We start from the raw sequence: 19,197 nt of genomic DNA on the forward strand, positions 1-19,197 counted from the left end.
AATGGGGAGGTCCAGGGAGAAGCAGGTTGTAGAGAGAAGTTAACTTTCTGTTTTGCACATGTTAAGTTTGAGGGGTCCATTAGATAGATGTCCTAGGCTCATGTTCAAGAGGGCTGATGGGTGCAAACGTAGAGTTTAGGACAGAGGTCCAGGCTGGAGCTGGGAATTACTTAAATTTGGGAATCACTTAATTTTGCTTTCAGATTCAAAAGAGTCCCTTTGTGCTGAGCCGTAGATAGGATTCTAAAGTGTTAGTTTTTCCAGCCACTTTTGTACCTAATTTTGTGATTATCATTGAGTTGTACCCTCTTAAAAAATAAAAAGCAGAAGAAAAGAAATGAAAAGAAAACCATTTAAAGTGTACCATATGAAAACTTAACTTGAGGTCTACACTGATGATTTGTGACCATTATAGAGAGATTAAAGTGATCTAAATCAGGAAAACCCATATCCCAAGAGTTAGGCATCTATACAAAGTAGACTAATAACCCACTCCATATTTAGAACTTCATCTGATTCCAACTTGTGCAGATTATATAGTAAGCATATTAAATATGTAGCTGATAGTAAAACTATGATTTTAACATTAATGGCAATCTTGGGCATACTAAGCATAATTGACATATCAGTAGTATGCAGATAAAAATCCTAAAGTTGAATAATACTATTATTTAGAAATTATTTTCCAACAGAAAAGAATCTGCTCATTTCCATTTTTGTAGTGCCTAAGACTTCTCTCAAATCACCAAAGCTGTTGTTAGTCAGGAAATGTGAGTTTCCTATTTGTTTGAGTTTTAATTCAAATACAAATGCTAATACAAGTGATAACAGTTCCTATGAAGATGTTTCTACCAGTTAGGCAAGGTGTGTGGGAGAAAGACTTGTTTAAAACGAGTTTTGCTCCTCTAGTTTCCCAGGATATTCTAAATATTTGCTCTCTTTTAACCAGCAGAAGGAATATATAGATTCATTTCTCTTTACTTACATATTCATTTTCTAGTCAATTGTGGTTGTGAACCTAAAGAAGTCATTTCACATCTTTCTATCTCTTTGGTGTCATCTCTTACTAAGTGAGCTGATGGATTGGCACAGAGCCATTTAAAACAACCTTAATGTTCTTTTCAGCCCCACCCTTCCAGTGGAATGTGAGCCAAATGAATTTTGTTTCATCATCTAGTGTTTTCAGGTTTTGTTCCTCCTCCAACTATCTCACACCAGCCTAGAACATAGCACCACTGGAATAACTTTTTTTTTTAATGTTTATTTATTTTGAGAGAGAGAGAAAGAGCAAGGGAGGGGCAGGCAGAGGATTAGAAGTGGGCTCTGCGCTGAAAGCAGAGAGCCCAGTATGGGGCTCAAACTCATGAACTGCAAGATCATGACCTGAACTGAAGTCAGATGCTTACCCAACTGAGCCACCCAAGCCTCCCTCCCCCCCTTTTTAAAATTTAAATTGTGTTTAGTTAACATACAGTGCAACATTGGTTTCAGGAATAATATTTAGTAATTCATCACTTATGTACAATACCCAGTGCTCATCACAAGTGTTCTCCTTAATACTTATCACCCATCTAGCCCTTCCCCCTTTATCAACCCTCAGTTTGTTCTCTTTTTAAAACTCTCTTGTGGTTTGTTTCTCTCTCTTCTTTCCTCCCCCCCCACCCTTTCCATGTGTTCATCTGTTTTGTTTCTTAGATTCCACATATGAGTGAAATCATGTGGTATTTGTCTTTCTCTGTTTGACTTATCTTTCTTCTCAATATATTCTAGTTCCATCCATGTCCTTGCAAATGGCAAGATCTCATCCTTTCTTTTTTTTAAAATAGTTTATTGTCAAGTTGGTTTCCATGTAGTACCCAATGCTCATCCCCACAAGTGTCCCCCTCATGCCCATCACCCCCATTCCCCTCTNGATCAGTTCTAGTAGGCTTCTGGTGGAGTCTGGTTGGGTTTTCTATGTAGAGTATCATGTCGTCCGGGAAAAGTGAAAGCTTGACTTCTTCTTTGCCAATTCTGATGCCTTTTATTTCCTTTTGTTGTCTGATGGCTGATGCTAGGACTTCCAGCACTATGTTAAGCAACAGTGGTGAGAGTGGACATACCTATCATGTTCCTGATTGCAGAGGGAAATCTCTCAGTTTTTCCCCATTGAGGATGATGTTAGCTGAAGATCTCATCCTTTCTGATGGCTTAGTAATATTCCATTGTGTATGTATACCACATCTTCTTTGTCCATTCATTAGTTGATGGACATTTGGGCTCTCTCCATAGTTTGGCTATTGTTGATAATGGTTCTCTAAACATTGGGGTGCATCTACCCCCTTTGAATGTGTATTTTTTTATCCTTTATGCAATTGCTGGGTCCCAGGGTGGGGTCCACTTTTGTATTTTCTGTCTGGATATCCCATAATCATCCTTGATTATTTGTGGATAATGAACTGTGTTATAGTTTTGTGGCTCACTATTTGTGATAATTCTTGTTTATTCAGAAATCCCCCATATTAGTTGCCTGTAAGATGTGAAGTTATAATTAAAGCATGGGATTAAAAACATGTCTTTGAACACACTAAATCCTCTCTGTAACTAGAAAGGTGTTTTGTGCATGAAACCCTTTAACTGTGTTTCCTCCCTGAGTTGCTAAAAGGATTTATTTAAAGGAGATTTTATCTGAAGTCAGTCCCTCATATAGGGGTTCTTGGTCCACATGGCCTCCTTGTGACCTTGGCTCAATCATGTGAGTGTGGCACATTCCCCTTTGGCATCTATCTTAGTTTGGTTTGTTCTTCCCTTTAATCAGGAATGAAGATCTTCCCAGAGTGATTTTCTGCCTTATTGTTATTCTACAGTCTTTCACGGTTGTTTGTGTGCTTGGGATACTGTATTATTTACAATGGCAGAACACTTAGGACACTGTTGGGTTTTGCAGAAGGCCACCTGCATGAGGGCAGCATTGTGAAGTAGGTGCAACCTATTTTCTAGAGTTCCAAGTCTTCCAGCTCCTTCCCTCTCCCCTTCTTTCCTTCACCCCACCTCAGTAGCACCGCCTCCTTATTTTCATCCTCAGGCACCTCTGGTTCCTAGTTCCTGTTCCTAGACAAAGCCTCTTTGTCCCCATTAAAACTTGCTGTCAGCAAAGGATATGAATATATTTATAGAAGGTAATAAATGTATGAATATTGCTTAAAATAGTTCTGTTAAGGACAATTTGCACTTTCAACCCATAAAAAGGCTTAAAGTGCAGTGATGAATAGCTGACTGGGCAGTTCCAGGAACACCTGGCACTGTCCTTAGCAGCAGGACTCAGTCACTCCAAACCTTCAGTGGACTCCTCCACCCTCCTGTGAGCCGAAGCTCATTTCGTGCACTCAGCCACCAGCTGCAATCTGACCTAGGGCTGCTCTGTTGCAACTCCATGCATGGAAGGCTGGGGGCGGGGGGGCATAAATCTCTCAGGAGCAATGGCTGGAGATGGTTTGGGCTACAGGGGCTTGGCAGGAGATTCCAGAGCATTCTAAATAGTGATGTAGAAGTTCTGATAGTAGACCACAGACTAAGTGGCCATGGTTTTTGTCTTTGGGTTTTGGATGAAAACAAGAAGATTCTGTCCAAGATTCTTGCGAAGAATACATTATATGCATGAGTGCACAGCGCCAGGAAAAACTATATAAATCTTTTATTTTCATTTATGTTTTAAAGGATGTTTTACAATAAAACATTTGAATTATGTTGCATACCTCCCTTTCAGCTCCATGTTGTTCACTGGAATTCAGACAAATATCCCAGCTTTGTTGAGGCAGCTCATGAGCCAGATGGACTTGCTGTTTTGGGCGTATTTTTACAGGTGAGAATACACTGATTTCATTTTAAATTATTAGTCAGTCATGTTGGATAAAGAGTTTCAGTCACGGAGAAGATAGTCTGCCACTTTTATTTTTTATTTATTTATTTTTTAAAAAATTTTTAATGTTTTATTTATTTCTAGGACAGAGACAGAGAGAGAGACAGCGCGAGCAGGGGAGGGTCAGAGAGAGAGGGAGTCACAGACTGAAACAGGCTCCAGGCTCTGAGCTGGCAGTCAGCACAGAGCCCGACGCGGGGCTCGAACCCATGAACCGCGAGATCATGACCTAAGCGAAAGTCGGACGCCTAACCGACTAAGCCACCCAGGCGCCCCGATAGTCTGGCACTTTTTATAGTAAACTCATTCTAAGTTTAATGTTTTCCTTTTGAAATTAATATTAAAAATTTATGTACTAGCCCATGATTCATCTAATAGCACAGATCTACCATAGGTGATTTGTGTTCTGTGTCCTCTTACCGTCCATTGATCATTTTTATGTGGCCAGAGACAGCAGCAGCAGCAGCAACAGCAGCAACAATAACAATGGCAGGAATAATAACTGACATTCTGAGAAGATCTTTATTGTAGGCTCTTCCTGGTTATACAGTCTTTAGAGATACAAGACAGAATAAAGTTCCTGATTCTCGAAGTACTAGTTTTAGATTTTTTTTCAATTTTTAAAATTTATTTCTGAGAGAGAGAGAGAGGCAGAGTGAGCAGGGGAGGGTCAGAGAGAGAGGGAGGCACAGAATCTGAAGCAGGCTCCAGCTCTGAGCTGGCTGTCAGCACAGAGCCCGACACGGGGCTCGAACCCACAAACCGCGAGATCATGACCTGAGCCGAAGTCGGATGCTTAACCAACTGAGCCATCCAGGTGCCCCTCGAAGCACTAGTTTTAGCACAATGGTTTGCTGTCTCAAACACACTGACCGATTTTTTAAAAATTTTGTTGTAACCCCCTTTGTCTAACAGTTACATGTGATTCCGCAAGTATCATTGTTCTAATACCCGTGGGTGGGTCGAGCTCCCACTGTTTCGCATTCTTGCAGGATGTGCACTTCTGCTCTACCATCAACTCTGTGTGTGATGTAACTCGTTGGGGGCTGGGACTCGGGGAAGCACAGGGCAGAGGGAGGGAGGCATGAATGGCAGCGGCCCCTCCCTTTGGCCACGACGTCTGCTGGTGGCAGTGAAATCCAAGTGAGGCCAAAGATAATGCTTCAATCCCGAAGGACTTAAAACCTTCAGGTAGATGCAGGACGTCCCTAACAATGAGAAGAGGTACATCCATTTTTCTGATGATTTCTACTCATGATAATATATTGCTTTGGCTCAGGACCTCAAATCATTTTAGGTTGAAAATGGGAGATGTTTTCTTTTAATGCTTTCATGTCACAAGAGTCCGTTCGGATCTAGAGTCTGAAGGTCACATCTGGTGGAATCGTGCAAGTGTTACGTTAGAGTTTCCTAAGCAAATTTTCTCTTAAGTTAACCTGTACCTTAAACTTTCATAAAGCTAAAAACTATGTAGCTGTTACTACTAGTTTTAGAATCAAACTTATAATTCAGCCAAGGAGCACTGTAACATTATCTTGTTGTTCACTTTCTCTGGCGTGATAAAGGCAGCAGGTAAAAGACAGATTCATTATAGAACAATCACTGTTTGTTCTGGGTTGGCAAAGGTTTTTCAAAGAAAGAATTAAAAAAAAAAAAACCGGCATGGAGTGAATCAGACCTGTTCAGTTAACAGTAACCATTTCTTTTGAAATTTCATGCTTTCAGATTGGTGAACACAATTCTCAACTGCAAAAGATTACTGACATTTTGGATTCCATTAAAGAAAAGGTAAAATGAAATATTATTTGCTAATGACTTGTTCCATCCCGAATTCTCTTACGTATTAACTTAGACTTTAGACATAGGATATGCTATCTGCTTTGAAGCAGGTTCGGAACATACTTGACCAATAGAGCAGAATTAATCTGTTGCCACATATCTTTTGAAAATTATGAAGGGGTCTTAAATGATCTAAAGTTATTACTAATAAATCTATGCATAATTAGTTTCTGATATGGAGTTGTGCACAATAAGCATTTAGCTGCAGCACATTTTAAACAAATCTTGTGCTTCTGAAATAAATTTAGGTAATGTGCTACTTCATCTAAATAAGGCAGATACTTTTTTAAAGTTACAAAGGCAGATACTAAATAATTCCATGAGTTAAAGATTTCCAGTAAAATAGTATTTCATCGGATGTGTGTTTGTTTGAGGTCTGCATAAAGCTATCCTATTGTAATTTGTGGGAATTCTCTTTTCTCCACCAGGGTAAACAAACTCGATTCACAAATTTTGACCCATTATGTCTGCTTCCTCCATCCTGGGACTACTGGACATATCCTGGTTCTCTTACGGTCCCGCCTCTTCTTGAGAGTGTCACGTGGATCGTTTTAAAACAACCTATAAGTATCAGCTCTCAACAGGTATGTCACTGCTTCCGGGCTGATCTCGATTTACTAGAAGAAACTGGACTGAAACTTAAAAACAATTTTTTTTGGTGTTTAGTTTTTGAGAGAAAGAGACAGAGCGTGAGTGGGGGAGGGGCAGAGAGAGAGGGAGACACAGAATCTGAAACAGGCTCCAGGCTCTGAGCCGTCACCACAGAGCCTGATGTGGGGCTCGAACCCATGAGCGGTGAGATCATGGCCTGAGCTGAAGTCAGATGCTTCACCAACTGAGCCACCCAGGTGCCCTGAAACTTCTTTTAAATAAAAAAAATCCTTAATTTCTGCTGCATTATGAAGACTGTGTTTTCCCTTCATTGATCAGATAGGTGGTTGGAAAAACTCATGCCCCTTTCCTATTTGACCTTCTGTGATTGGATGATTTCTCTCCCAGTTCTTAGAAATGTCATGTGCATACAGACACTGAGGAAAGTGAAGTGACTTTAAAGGCTATAATTGTTTTCTTTTTTGGTCTGAGATATAAACAGGCTGGGATATAAACAAGCAAATCAGGAGAGAGGTTATCTTTAAAGGGGACTATCTCCTTTGGACTTCAGTCCCTAGACCTGCTCCTCCTACAGATTTTCAGAAAAATGAGCAGTGAGAACAGCATTCAGAAAGTGAGCCGTGAGAACAGCAATGGATCTTTAGGCTTTTGTTGACAGAACTTTTGTGGGGCTGCTTGAGGGACTTTAAGCATTTACTAAGGTGCAGTTGGGTGCCCACCCATGCTGTTTCAGGGAAGACATTTCCTCACTTGTTTTTCTGATGAACATATTGAGCCCCCATGATAAATAAGCCAAGCAGTCTGCAGGCTCAAGATGTCTTTGATGCCTAGAAACTCTGCTCAGATCTACAAACTGTGACCGACCAGTCTGATAGGTGGAGGCTATGTCTTCTGGGATGCTGTGCTTAGTGGGTTTTATTTTCTTTTTGTTTTTCTATTTGAATTATTTGCTGCAAAATCTTAATAAGAGCATCGTCTAATACTTTTCCCAGCTCATTAAGCCCTTCTGTTTTGGGCTATCCCGCCTTCCGAGCTATTTATTTTTTTACCCCAGTCAAAGACTAGAGCTGGTTCACCTTTACTAAGGTCATGTCAGGTAACATTTCTCCTTGGCATATTGAACACATCCAACTTCTGTTGGCCTTGTCTTTAGGATTAAAGCCAAACAATACTCTAGAACATACTAATTAAACATTTTTTAAAAGTTGAGATTGAAGTCCAGAGCTTGACTGACATGGAAATTCCTGCAACTTTTCCCAATCATGAATAAGGTGCATTGTGTCCTAAGAAAAATGACCTGTCACTGATTCAGTGGCCTTTGTAATGGAGTACATTTTTCTTTCCTTCATGTAAACTGTTTACTTTTACATTCCTTTGTTAAATTTGAAGAAGTTAACAGTAGGAATTAATAAGTTATAACAGCAAGGTAGTAATAATAGGAGATCATGTTCTTCCTCATGTTTTAAGGATGTTTTTATTTCCTAAAGCCACTTGGAAAATAAGTTTTTAAAATCTATCTGCCGTTCAGAAAAGACTGTGTCAAAATATATAATTTAGTTGCTTACAATGCATAAGACTAACCTAATCAAATGACCAGCTGTAAGGGCACTTGGGTGGCTTAGTCAGTTGAGCATCTGACTCTTGATTTCAGCACAGGTCATGATCTCACGTGAGATCAAGTCCCACCCCGGGCTCCACTGTGAATGTGGAGCCTACTGAAGATTCTCTTTCTAACCTTTGTATACTAAGAACAAACTAAGGGCTGAGAGGGGAGAGGGGAAGGGAGGTGATGGGCATGGAGGGGGGCGCTTGTTAGGATGAGCACTGGGTGTTATATGGAATCCAACTTGATAATAACTATGAAAGAAAAAAAAACTTCAAAAAAGATTCTCTCTCCACCTCGCTCTCTCTGTTCCACCCTTGCTCACGTGTGTGTGCTCTTTCTCTCTCAAAATAAATAAATAAACATAAAAAAATGGCTCACTGTAAGTTTAGGAGTTATGACTACCTAGCTATGGATTCACTGCTGTATCTTATTTAGGTATCAATTAATTAATATTAAGTATTAATGGGGTTTTTATATGGCAGAATACATAAAATAATGCTGTATTCTAGAACTTTAGTGTGATTGATAATTCACTGTGATCTATTTAGATTTACTTAAATCTAGTATAGTAGGAGTACTTTCAGACATTTTCATTTATAACCAGGCTGCACATGATTATCTGGGTAATAATCTAAGTTATTATAATGTGACATTATGGTGATTTTAAGAGTTAAAAAATGAGGCAAAAGTTATTTTAAAAGTCCAATCCCAGTCTCACCGTGAGAAAACATCAGACAAGTCCACCTGAGGAACATTCTATAAAACAGCAGATCAGTACTCCTCAAAATTGTCAAGGTTATCAAAAGCAAGGTGAATCTGAGAAATTATCATCAAGAAATGCTCAAGGAAATATGATTACCAAGTGTAATGCTGCTTCCTGGTGAGATCCTGGAACGGAAAAATATATTAGATAAAAACAGAAGAAATCTTAATAAAGGGTGGACTGCAGTTAATGGTAACATATTAATATCGGTTCACCAATTGTGAAAAATGTACCATACCAATGTAAAATATTCATAATGGGGGAAATTGAGTGTGAGGTATATGAGAATTATTTGTACAATCTTTGCATTGATTTTGTAAATCCAGAACTGCTCTAAAATAAAAAGATTATTTAAAAAATCCAAAGCATGAGGGAGTTGAGATGATTATTTAGTTGCTTGTCTATTTCCTATAAAGGAAAATGAATATGTCTTTTGTGTATACCACTTACTTGAGAGTTACTTTCCAAAAGATAATTTTTAATCTCAATTTTGGCAGCTCTATTCTTTTGAAGTGCCTGAGGCACATTGTTTTATTTATTTTCCAATTCTACCATATAATGTCAGTAGCTATGAAGATTAAATTCTTTTTTTAAGTAAGTTAGTGCCAATTTTTTTCTAGGTTTTTCTATTGCTATTTCTTGCCAAGTCACTGTTTGAGCAAAAAGCCAAATCAGATGGTTTTCATTTTCTTTTATTTGATTCAAGCCCATTTTTGTCCCCAGAGTCACTTATTGAAATGCTTGATTTAACTGCCAGACCAGTAAACAGATATGCTGATTTCTGATAGTTTTTATAACAAATCCATCATTCTCTTTGGAAAGCTAAGCTAACTTTTTTGACAGGTGTCTTTGGGTTATCCTAAATTATCTAAATTGGCTTACTCATCTACAGAATTCAGTGTGCAGAATACTTGGTTTTAATTCTTTGCTCTTTTTTGAAAAAAGATTCTCTTGGTGCTCCTGGGTGGCTTAGTCAGTTAAGCATCCAACTATGGCTCAGGTCATGATCTCATGGTTCGTGGGTTCGAGTCCCGCATCAGGTTCTATGCTGACAGCTCAGCGCCTGGAGCCTGTTTCAGATTCTGTGTCTCCCTCTCTCTCTGCCCCTCCCCCACTCATGCTCTGTCTCTCTCTCTGTCTCAAAAATGAATAAACTACAAAAAACTTTTTTTAAAAAGAAAAAAAGAACAAAATTATCTTTGTTATTTGTTATGATCTTTGCATACAATAAAATTCATGAATTTTAGTGTGCAGTTGATGATTTTGTTATTGTATATGACTGTGCAGCAACCACTAGATCGAGATATAAAACAGATCTTGGCTCCAAAATTTCCTTGCACTCTACCTCCTTACTAAATCATGGCTCTAGGCAGTTGCTGTGATGCTGTAACTAGGATTCTGCCTTTTCTAGAATTTATTTAAATTGAATCATACAGTATGTAGATTTTTGTGTTTGACTTCTTTTTCTTAGCATAATGTTTTCAAGATTCACTGACTGTTACTGAGTAAAATTCTATGATATGGATATGCCACATTAGTTTAAAATCTATTTACCAATTGATGGACATTTGGATTGCTTCCAGTTTGGGGCTATTATGAGTAATAGCTATCCATATTTGGGTGTTGGGAATAATTGGCATATACATTTTTTTTGTAGACATATGTTTTCATGTTTTGTGGCAATACCTAACACTAGATTTACTAGATCACGTGGTAAATTCATGTTTAATTGCATAAGGTACTGCCATATTGTTAAAAAATTTTTTAATGTTTTTATTTTATTTTTGAGAGAGAAACGGAGAGAGACAGAGAGTGGGGAAGGGGCAGAGAGAGAGGGAGACACAGAATCCCAAGCAGGCTCCAGGCTCTGAGTTGTCAGCACAGAGCCTGACCTGAGTCTCAAACCCACAAACTGTGAGATCATGAGCTGAGCTGAAATTGATGCTTAACTGACTGCGCCACTTGGGTGCCCCTGCCATATTGTTTTTAATGTGGCTGTTCTATCTTCCATCCTCATTGCTTTATATGAGATTTCTGTTTCCTTCACATCCTTGTCAGCCGTTGGTGTTGTCAGTCTTTATAACTTTAGCCATTCTAGTGGGTATATGTGATTTCTAATATGCATTTATCTGATGACTAGTAATGTTGAGCATTTTTCATGTTTATTGACTACATATGTCTTTGGTGAAATATGTGTTCAAATCATCTTATTTTTTATTTTTTTAATTTTAAAGTTTATTTATTTATTTAAAAATTTTTTGTAACATTTATTCATTTTTGAGAGAGAAATAGACTGTGAGTGGGGGAGGGGCAGAGAGAGAGGGAGACACAGAATCTGAAGCAGGCTCCAGGCTCTGAGCTGTCAGCACAGAGCCTGATGTGGGGCTTGAACCCACGAGTGGTGAGTTCATGACCTGAGCTGAAGTCGGACGCTTAACCGACTGAGCCACCCAGGCACCCCTCATCTTCTTTTTAAACTAGGTGTTTGTCTTTTTATTATTGAATTGCAAAAGCTCTTTATTCAATCAGAATAAAGCCCTTTTTAAAATACATGTTCTGCAGAAGTTTTCTCTTAGTCTGTTGGTTGCCTCCCCAGCTTCTTAAAACTATGTCTTTTGAAGAGCAAAGGTTCTTAATCTTGATGTAATTCATTTTTATCAATGTATTCCTTATAGTTTGTGCTTTTGGTAACCCATTTTAAGATTTCTTAAATCAAACTATATGCCTCCAAATATTTTTTCATACTTTAATAACTCTTACATTTAAGTTTTTGATGACTTATGAGTTGAACTTTTATGTATGTTGCACCCCATTTTCTCTTTCCTTTCCTTCTGATATTTCAGTAATGCATACTTTTAACCTTTTAATATCATCTAACAGATCCCCAAGGCTCTATTTTTTAAATAATTTTTTAATTTCTGTTCTTCACTATGGATAATTTCTACTAATCTATATTTAAGTTCATTGGCTCTTTCCTTTGTCATGTCAGTTTGACTATTAAGTTTGTCCAGTTAATTTTTTGTTTTAGCAATTCTATATTTTAGTTCTAAAATTTTATTTGGTTCCCTTTTGTTTATTTTATGTTGAGACTGACCACTACTCTGCTGAGACTTCTCATGCATTAAAATGATGCTTTGTTTAACATACAACCCTCAGGTAGTTAAAATACTCATTTAAAAATCCTTGTAAGTTCAGGGGCACTTGGGTGACTCAAGTCCGTTACAGGTCCAATTTCTGCTCAGGTCATGATCTTGTGGTTTGTGAGTTCGAGTCCCACTATGGGCTCTGTGCTGACAGCTCAGAGCCTGGAGCCTGTTTCAAATTCCGTGTCTTCCTCTCTCTGCCCCTCCCCCTCTCATACTCTGTCTTTCTCAAAAATAAACAAACATTTAAAAAAAAACTTCAAAAATTAAAAAAAAAAAATCCCTGTAAGTTCCTACTTTGGTTCATCTTGGGTGCAACTCTCTTGATGTTTCTTTTTGGAGAAGGTGTTCCATTTTCTTGCCTCTTTGTCTGTTAAGTACTTTTTTATTGTATTCTAGATGTTCTGAACATTAAGTTGGGGAGATTCTGTATTCAGTTATTTTTCTCTGATGAGTAGTTTTTTCCTCCGTGTTNTCCTCTCTCTGCCCCTCCCCCTCTCATACTCTGTCTTTCTCAAAAATAAACAAACATTTAAAAAAAAACTTCAAAAATTAAAAAAAAAATCCCTGTAAGTTCCTACTTTGGTTCATCTTGGGTGCAACTCTCTTGATGTTTCTTTTTTGGAGAAGGTGTTCCATTTTCTTGCCTCTTTGTCTGTTAAGTACTTTTTTATTGTATTCTAGATGTTCTGAACATTAAGTTGGGGAGATTCTGTATTCAGTTATTTTTCTCTGATGAGTAGTTTTTTCCTCCGTGTTAGGTAATTTTTTTTGTAGGGCTTGAACTGCAAATTTTCTTTCTGGTGCAGCCGCGCTCTGGTCTCCGTACAGCCATGTGTGGTTCTTGGGCGTAGGGTTCGAGGACCCTCTCTGCCTCTGTCCTTGTAACACCCATGTGCTCCATTGCAGCTTGTGCACCTTGCAGACTCTTCTCAGCTCCAGGTGAAAAACTGGAGGCAGGAGCTCACCTGTGGAGCTCCCATCGCTTCTTCAAGTGAGCATACACTCCCCACCGGGGTCCCTCTGCTTCTGTTTACGCTCTAGTACCGGTGACGAGTTATTTTTGTATCATGTCTGGGTTTTAGAGTTGTTTTCCACAGGGAGGTTGTCTGCAGGGTCTTAGTCCAACATACCTAGAAGCCAAGTTCTAACATCCTTTTTAAATAGCAAAATGTTACATTTTGTAATGCATGATAATGATCTAGGAATACTTCTCTTAACTTCTGCGTCTTTAGGCTAAATGTGAAATGGGGAAAGAATCCATTCACTTGAAATTAATTGTGACTTATATATAAAACCCTGTATAATTAGCTTTAAAATTATAGTTCTAAATTATGGGAGACAGTACAAGTCAATTCTAGAATCATTTAATAATCCTAACTCTTACAGGGCATAATGCACAAAATTATAAAGAAGTGTTAAAAATGTCCCTTATTCTCAAATAGTTTGTAATCTGATAAACAAGATAAAAAATTGCATAGGAAACTATAACACAGTGGCTGTGCTTGGTATGGACAAGATATAAGGTGATATAAGGTGTAAGGAAGTTTAAGAAAGGAGAGACTATGGGGTGCCTGGGTGGCTCAGTTGGTTAAGCACCCGACTTCAGCTCAGGTCATGACCTCACGGTTTGTGGGTTCGAGCCCCGCGTTGGGCTCTGTGCTGACCGGTGGCTCAGAGCCTGGAGTCTGCTTCAGATTCTGTATCTCTCTCTCTCTCTCTGACCCTCCCCTGCTCACACTGTCTCTCTCTCTCTCTCTCAGAAATAAAAACATTTAAAAAAATTAAAAAATAATAAAAAAGGAGAGACTATTTTATTGGAAAAATCAGAAAAAGACTTCATGAAAGAGCTGACATCTTGGCTAGGTAAAATGTGGTGACTGGTTCGAAGAAGTGAAGGAAAGAGAGCAATTCCAAGATGAAACACCATAAATAAGACAATAAGAGGAAGCACAGAAAATACGTGGACAACTTCGTATCTAAAGCTCTCAAACTTTAGAGTATACAGCAGTTATCTGGGGAGGCTTATCAAAATGTAGACCCTTGGGCCTTATCAGAAATTCTGATCCAGAAGGTCTGGAGTAGAGCTCGGCAACCTAAGGTTTTACAAATCACCTGAAAATCTTTTCACTCAGATGCTCTGAGACACCCTTCGCTCACAGGCTAAGAGCAGAACCCATGTGTGGTCGTAATCGGAGATAATCTAGTTAGTTAGAACCTGGTGATTCAGAAGCCAGGCTAACAAGTGTTTTGGGGGCCTTATTAGAGGTAGAAATGTTACATATTTTAGAGATAGATTTTGAAATATTTACACCTGAAATGATGTGATATTGAGAATTTGCTTCAAAATAATCCAGTTTGGGAGGGATGGGAGGTGGAAAGAGAATGAATGGGAATATATAGGTGAAATAAATTGGCTGTTTTAATGGTGGTTGAAGCTGGGTGTTTGGTTGTGGTAGTTTATAATGCTGCTCTTTCTACTTTTGCATATGTTTGAAAGTTTCCATAATAAAAAACATAATGAAGGGGCGCCTGGGTGGCTTAGTCGGTTAAGCGTCTTCGCTTAGGTCATGATCTCGCGGTTCGTGGGTTCGAGCCCCGCGTCGGGCTCTGTGCTGACAGCCAGCTCAGAGCCTGGAGCCTGTTTCAGTCTGGGTCTCCTTCTCTCTCTGACCCTCCCCTGCTCACGCTGTCTCTCTCTCTCTCTCTCCTAGAAATAAATAAAAACATTTTAAAAAAATAAAAAAAAAACATAATGAAAAGAGTTAGGGGAAAAAAGTTAGAGATACAGTACAGCACTGTGGTTAGTATATGACTTATCTGCCAGATGGCATATTTATTGAAACTTCCTAGCTGTCCCTCAAGTTCCTCATCTTTAGAGTGGGGATAATAGTATATCCTTGATTCAGTGAGATATGTATGTAAAGCATGTAGCACATTACCCAGCCTACCGTGGTCTGTAAGAGAGATTTTACTTTCATTATTACCCAGCTTTGGCAGGTGGTAGAGTGCTAGTCAACATATGAGCACTAGAATGATATTAGCAAAGTTATTTACAAAACATTAGAGAAGAATACTTCTGCTTGCTGGGATTTCTATATAAAGATATTAAAATTTCAGTATTAGAGCCAAGAAAAACAGCAAAACAGGTCACAGCTACGCCTCAGCCTTCAGGCTGATCTGGGGACATTCCTGCCGGGACCCCTGCAGACACTATGAGCCTTAGTGACAGAGTGGCAGACCCTATGACTGCAAGAAGGCCAGGGTCCGGAAAGCCATGAGACTGGTAGGGGCCAGCCACGCGTGTGCATTTGGAAGCCAGTGCAGCTGTGGACATCAGAGCCAAGAAAGGCAACTCTGAGCAGACACTGGCAGCTGTAGCTCTGCCTAGGTGGGCTAAGTGGTTGAGAGGGAGATCAGAGCCAAAAAGGGAAGGGGTTTGGTGAGACTGTCAAGAGAGGTTCATAGAAAGATCTAGAGGAAGTTCCAGTTTCAGACCCTGAGATCAAGGTGTTGCAGAAGTAGGGAGCCATGATCAACTTGCAGAGGAGTTAAAAGGAGGACGGGAGAGAGAAAGAAGGCCAAGGTCCTCAGAGGAATCAGCAATTTCACTGGGAGGCAAGTCTGTGCTTGCCGAGGCCAGTGAGTGGGTGCCCTGATTCCGGACTCCAGAGTCCTGCACAGCTTCCTGGAGAGGCCATTCCAGACAAACCTTGATCCCTATGATCTGCAGATAAGGCTGGGTGACTTCCCTATGGCTCCAGAGATTAGATTTTATTTATCTCTGCTGCTTGACTTTACCAGACAATTCGAGGCTCATCTGGCTTTAGCTATTATTTGGTCTAATGAAATATGAGAAATAGTTAAGTGGTAAATATTTGTCTTACCTTGCCCATATCTGTACCTTTTAAAATACACCTTGGGTGCCTGGCTGGCTTAGTGGAGCATGCGACTCTTGATCTCAGGGTTGTGGGTTCAAGCTCCACGTTGGTTGTAGAGATTACTTAAAAAATAAAATCTTAAAAAAAGTAAAAAATAGGGGCCCCTGGGTGGCTCAGTCGGTTAAGCACCCAACTTCGGCTCAGGTCATGATCTCACGGTTCGTGGGTTCGAGCCCCGCGTCGGGCTCTGTGCTGACAGCTGGCTCAGAGCCTGGAGCCTGTTTCGGATTCTGTGTCTCCCTCTCTCTCTGACCCTCCCCTGCTCACGCTGTCTCTCTCTCTCTCTCAAAAATAAAATAAAACACTAAAAAAAATAAATAAATAAAAGACACCTCAAAGTATCACTTGTGGAAAGACCGGGCTGCTTGTATATGATGCATGAATTCATCTCCACGGAGTGTGGTTCCAAACTGTTGCCTGCTTACTGGGGAGCACCTCCGTCACTTCTCTCTCCCATCCAGGCTAGTGCTGCGCAAGAAGTATCTTAGGCTTCAGTTGAATGATGATGACAGAAACTTAATAGATGTGTCCTTGTCTGAATTTGCTTGACTCTGCAGTTAAGTGACGAGCACAGCTTAGACAATGGAAGCTTTCATTCTCAATAATTTAATAATTAGTCTTCGCTGAAGCAAAATAGCCAAACAAACACCCAAAGCTTACTTGTGTTAATTGGCAACATATTTTTGGTGAACATTTTTATTTTTATTTATTTATTTATTTATTTAAATGTTTTATTTATTTCTAGGAGAGAGAGAGACAGCGTGAACAAGGGAGGGTCAGAGAGAGAGGGAGACACAGATTGAAACAGGCTCCAGGCTCTGAGCTGGCAGTCAGCACAGAGCCCGACGCGGGGCTCGAACCCACGAACCGTGAGATCATGACCTAAGCGAAAGTCGGACGCTTAACCGACTAAGCCACCCAGGCGCCCCTTTGGTGAACATTTTTGAGACAGTTCACTTTACCACTGTAGACTGGTGCTAAATATTGATAAACAATTTTAAATCACCAAGGAATTGGTAAATAATTCATAAAACATGCTTATAATAGAAAACTTTTCAGCAATTAAAAATAGTGACATGGGGCGTCTGAGTGGCTCAGTTGGTTCAGTGTCTGACTCTTGGTTTTGGCTCAGGTCATGATCTCACCATCTCATCAGTTCAAGCCCCATGTCAGGCTCTGTGCTGACAGTGCAGAGCCTGCTTGGGATTCTCTCTCTCTCCTCCCCCGCCCCTCCCCCACTTGTGCTGTCTCTGTGTGTCTCAAAATAAATAAACTTAAAAAAATAGTGACATAGATTTATGTTTATTGACAGGCAAAGATATCTAAGATACATATTAATTTAAAGAATAAGGTTTCAAAAGAGCATGATAGTTGAGGCTGTTTTTGTAATAAAACATATTGTGTGTATGTGCACATGTGCTCATGTGTTTATATAAAGAAAAACATCTGGAAGGTTATACTCCATAATGTTAACTGTGACTATATCTTGTGATTCCTAGTAATTTCTATCTCCTTCTTGATGCTTGTATATTATATGAAGTTTGTAAGATAAGTAAGCATTTTTTTGTGATAAGAAAAATTAAGCTCTTTTGATGAGAAATATGCCTATCCCAGCTAAATTGTTTTTAAACATTATCAGAGGTTGAAGCGTCCTAGATTTTTACCATGGTTGTTGTTTGCAAGGCTCAAGTGTGGTGAGGGCAAAATTATTGTTTCAGGAAAACAGTACTTAAAAGATCAGAATTCCATAGGATGAGGACCACAAGGTTCCCATGTAAATTGAGGCCATGTTGCACCGGAGTAAGTGTTCAGTGTAATTCCAAGAGTTGGAAGACGCTTATTGAGGTAATATAATCCAATGCATCACTTTATAGATGAAATGACTGAAGACTAGAGCCCAAGATCACACGACTGGTCATTAGCAGGCCCGGAACTGGGACCTAGCTCTGAAAGCCAGTGCTGTGACCTCTCCACTGTGCTAGTCTGACTTTGTAGGTGACATTCTCTGACTCCTAGATATGACTCTTTCAACCACATTCTAAATGTTGTTTCCTTGATGAATGTTGACCTCCAGATAAAGAATGCTTATGTACTTAAGGTTTTTTTTTTTAATTTTTAATGTTTCATTTATTTCTGAGAGAGAGAGATAGCGTGAGCAGGGGAGGGTCAGAGAGAGAGGCAGACACAGAATCCGAAACAGGCTCCAGGCTCTGAGCTGGCTGTCAGCACAGAGCCCGGCATGGGGCTTGAACCCATGAACCATGAGATCATGACCTGAGCCGAAGACAGATGCCTAACCCACTGAGCCACCCAGGCGCCCCTGTACTTAAGTTTTTGAACCCATATGTATTTGTATAGTGGTGAGAACTTAGCAGAAGTATTGTTTTATTATATATATGACTCATAATTTAGAACACTTTTACTGAAGTATTTTAGTTCCTGGTAAAAGGAAAGGTAATATGCATCTTTTTTAAATGTTTATTTATTATTAATTAACTAATTAATTGAGAGAGAGAGAGAGAGAGAGAGAGAATGAGCAGAGGAGAGGCAGAGAGAAGTGGGGAGAGAGAATTCCAAGCTGTCTTCACACTCAGTGTACAGCCTGACACAGGGCTCTATCTTGCAGCTGTGAGATCATTACCTGAGCTGAAATCCAGAGTCAGACACTTACCTGACCAAGCCACCTAGGTGCCCCCATCAGTGTGACTTTCTATGGTAAGTCTAACTCTTCTCTTTTTTTCAACAGCTGGCCACATTCCGCACTCTCCTCTGTACAACGGAGGGCGAAGCAGCAGCTTTTCTGTTGAGCAATCACCGTCCACCACAGCCTCTGAAGGGCCGAAAAGTGAGAGCATCTTTCCGTTAAAAGTTGTCATCAGTTGACCACCCCAAACAAGTCTGTGGACAAAAAATAAAACACAAAAGTCCCTAGTAACAGTTCTTTCCTAGGACTCTGATTTACAGGTACCATATTGCTATCAGCTTCAGTACCACAAAGATCAGATCTCTTTAATCAAACTAACTTAACTCATCTGTCTCAGATTTGCCATTATGGGTCTTCAAACAGTACACATTGTTTGATGTGTGTTAAAACCCGTGAAGTGCATCTACTTCAGCCTGTGTGAAAACATGGCAGGCATCACAAGTCTCAGAATGTGTGAAAAATTTTCCCTGGCCCCAGAGATCGAATCAGTCATGTCTCTCAGTGAGGTCTGGTGAAAAATTTAAATTCTTTGCTAGAATGATAACATTGTGACATCTTTTTCTACACAAATGAGTCTGCTTGCTGCCTTGTTATCATTCCAATCCATAACAAGTCGATAATATTTCCTTTCAAAGTGAATTTTGGTTTTGATTATGTTGTTGATTCTCATTGCATGGCACCTTTAATAAAG

General features: G+C 39.6%; 1 protein-coding gene across 1 annotated transcript in view; it reads left to right on the plus strand.

The window, feature by feature from the left end:
• The window catches only part of CA13 (carbonic anhydrase 13), a 34,964-nt gene extending 16,227 nt beyond the window's left edge, over positions 1 to 18,737 (plus strand). Inside the window, exons 4-7 of the mRNA XM_077771223.1 lie at positions 3,746 to 3,841; positions 5,624 to 5,686; positions 6,166 to 6,321; positions 18,549 to 18,737. Coding sequence (XP_077627349.1) covers positions 3,746 to 3,841; positions 5,624 to 5,686; positions 6,166 to 6,321; positions 18,549 to 18,668 — 435 coding nt within the window. The 3' untranslated portion in view covers positions 18,669 to 18,737. The remainder of the gene's footprint in view (positions 1 to 3,745; positions 3,842 to 5,623; positions 5,687 to 6,165; positions 6,322 to 18,548) is intronic.
• The last annotated feature ends 460 nt before the right edge of the window (positions 18,738 to 19,197 follow it).

This window comes from Crocuta crocuta, unplaced genomic scaffold, assembly GCF_008692635.1.
Source record: "Crocuta crocuta isolate KB4526 unplaced genomic scaffold, BGI_CrCroc_1.0 scaffold235, whole genome shotgun sequence".
Lineage (NCBI taxonomy): Eukaryota > Metazoa > Chordata > Mammalia > Carnivora > Hyaenidae > Crocuta > Crocuta crocuta.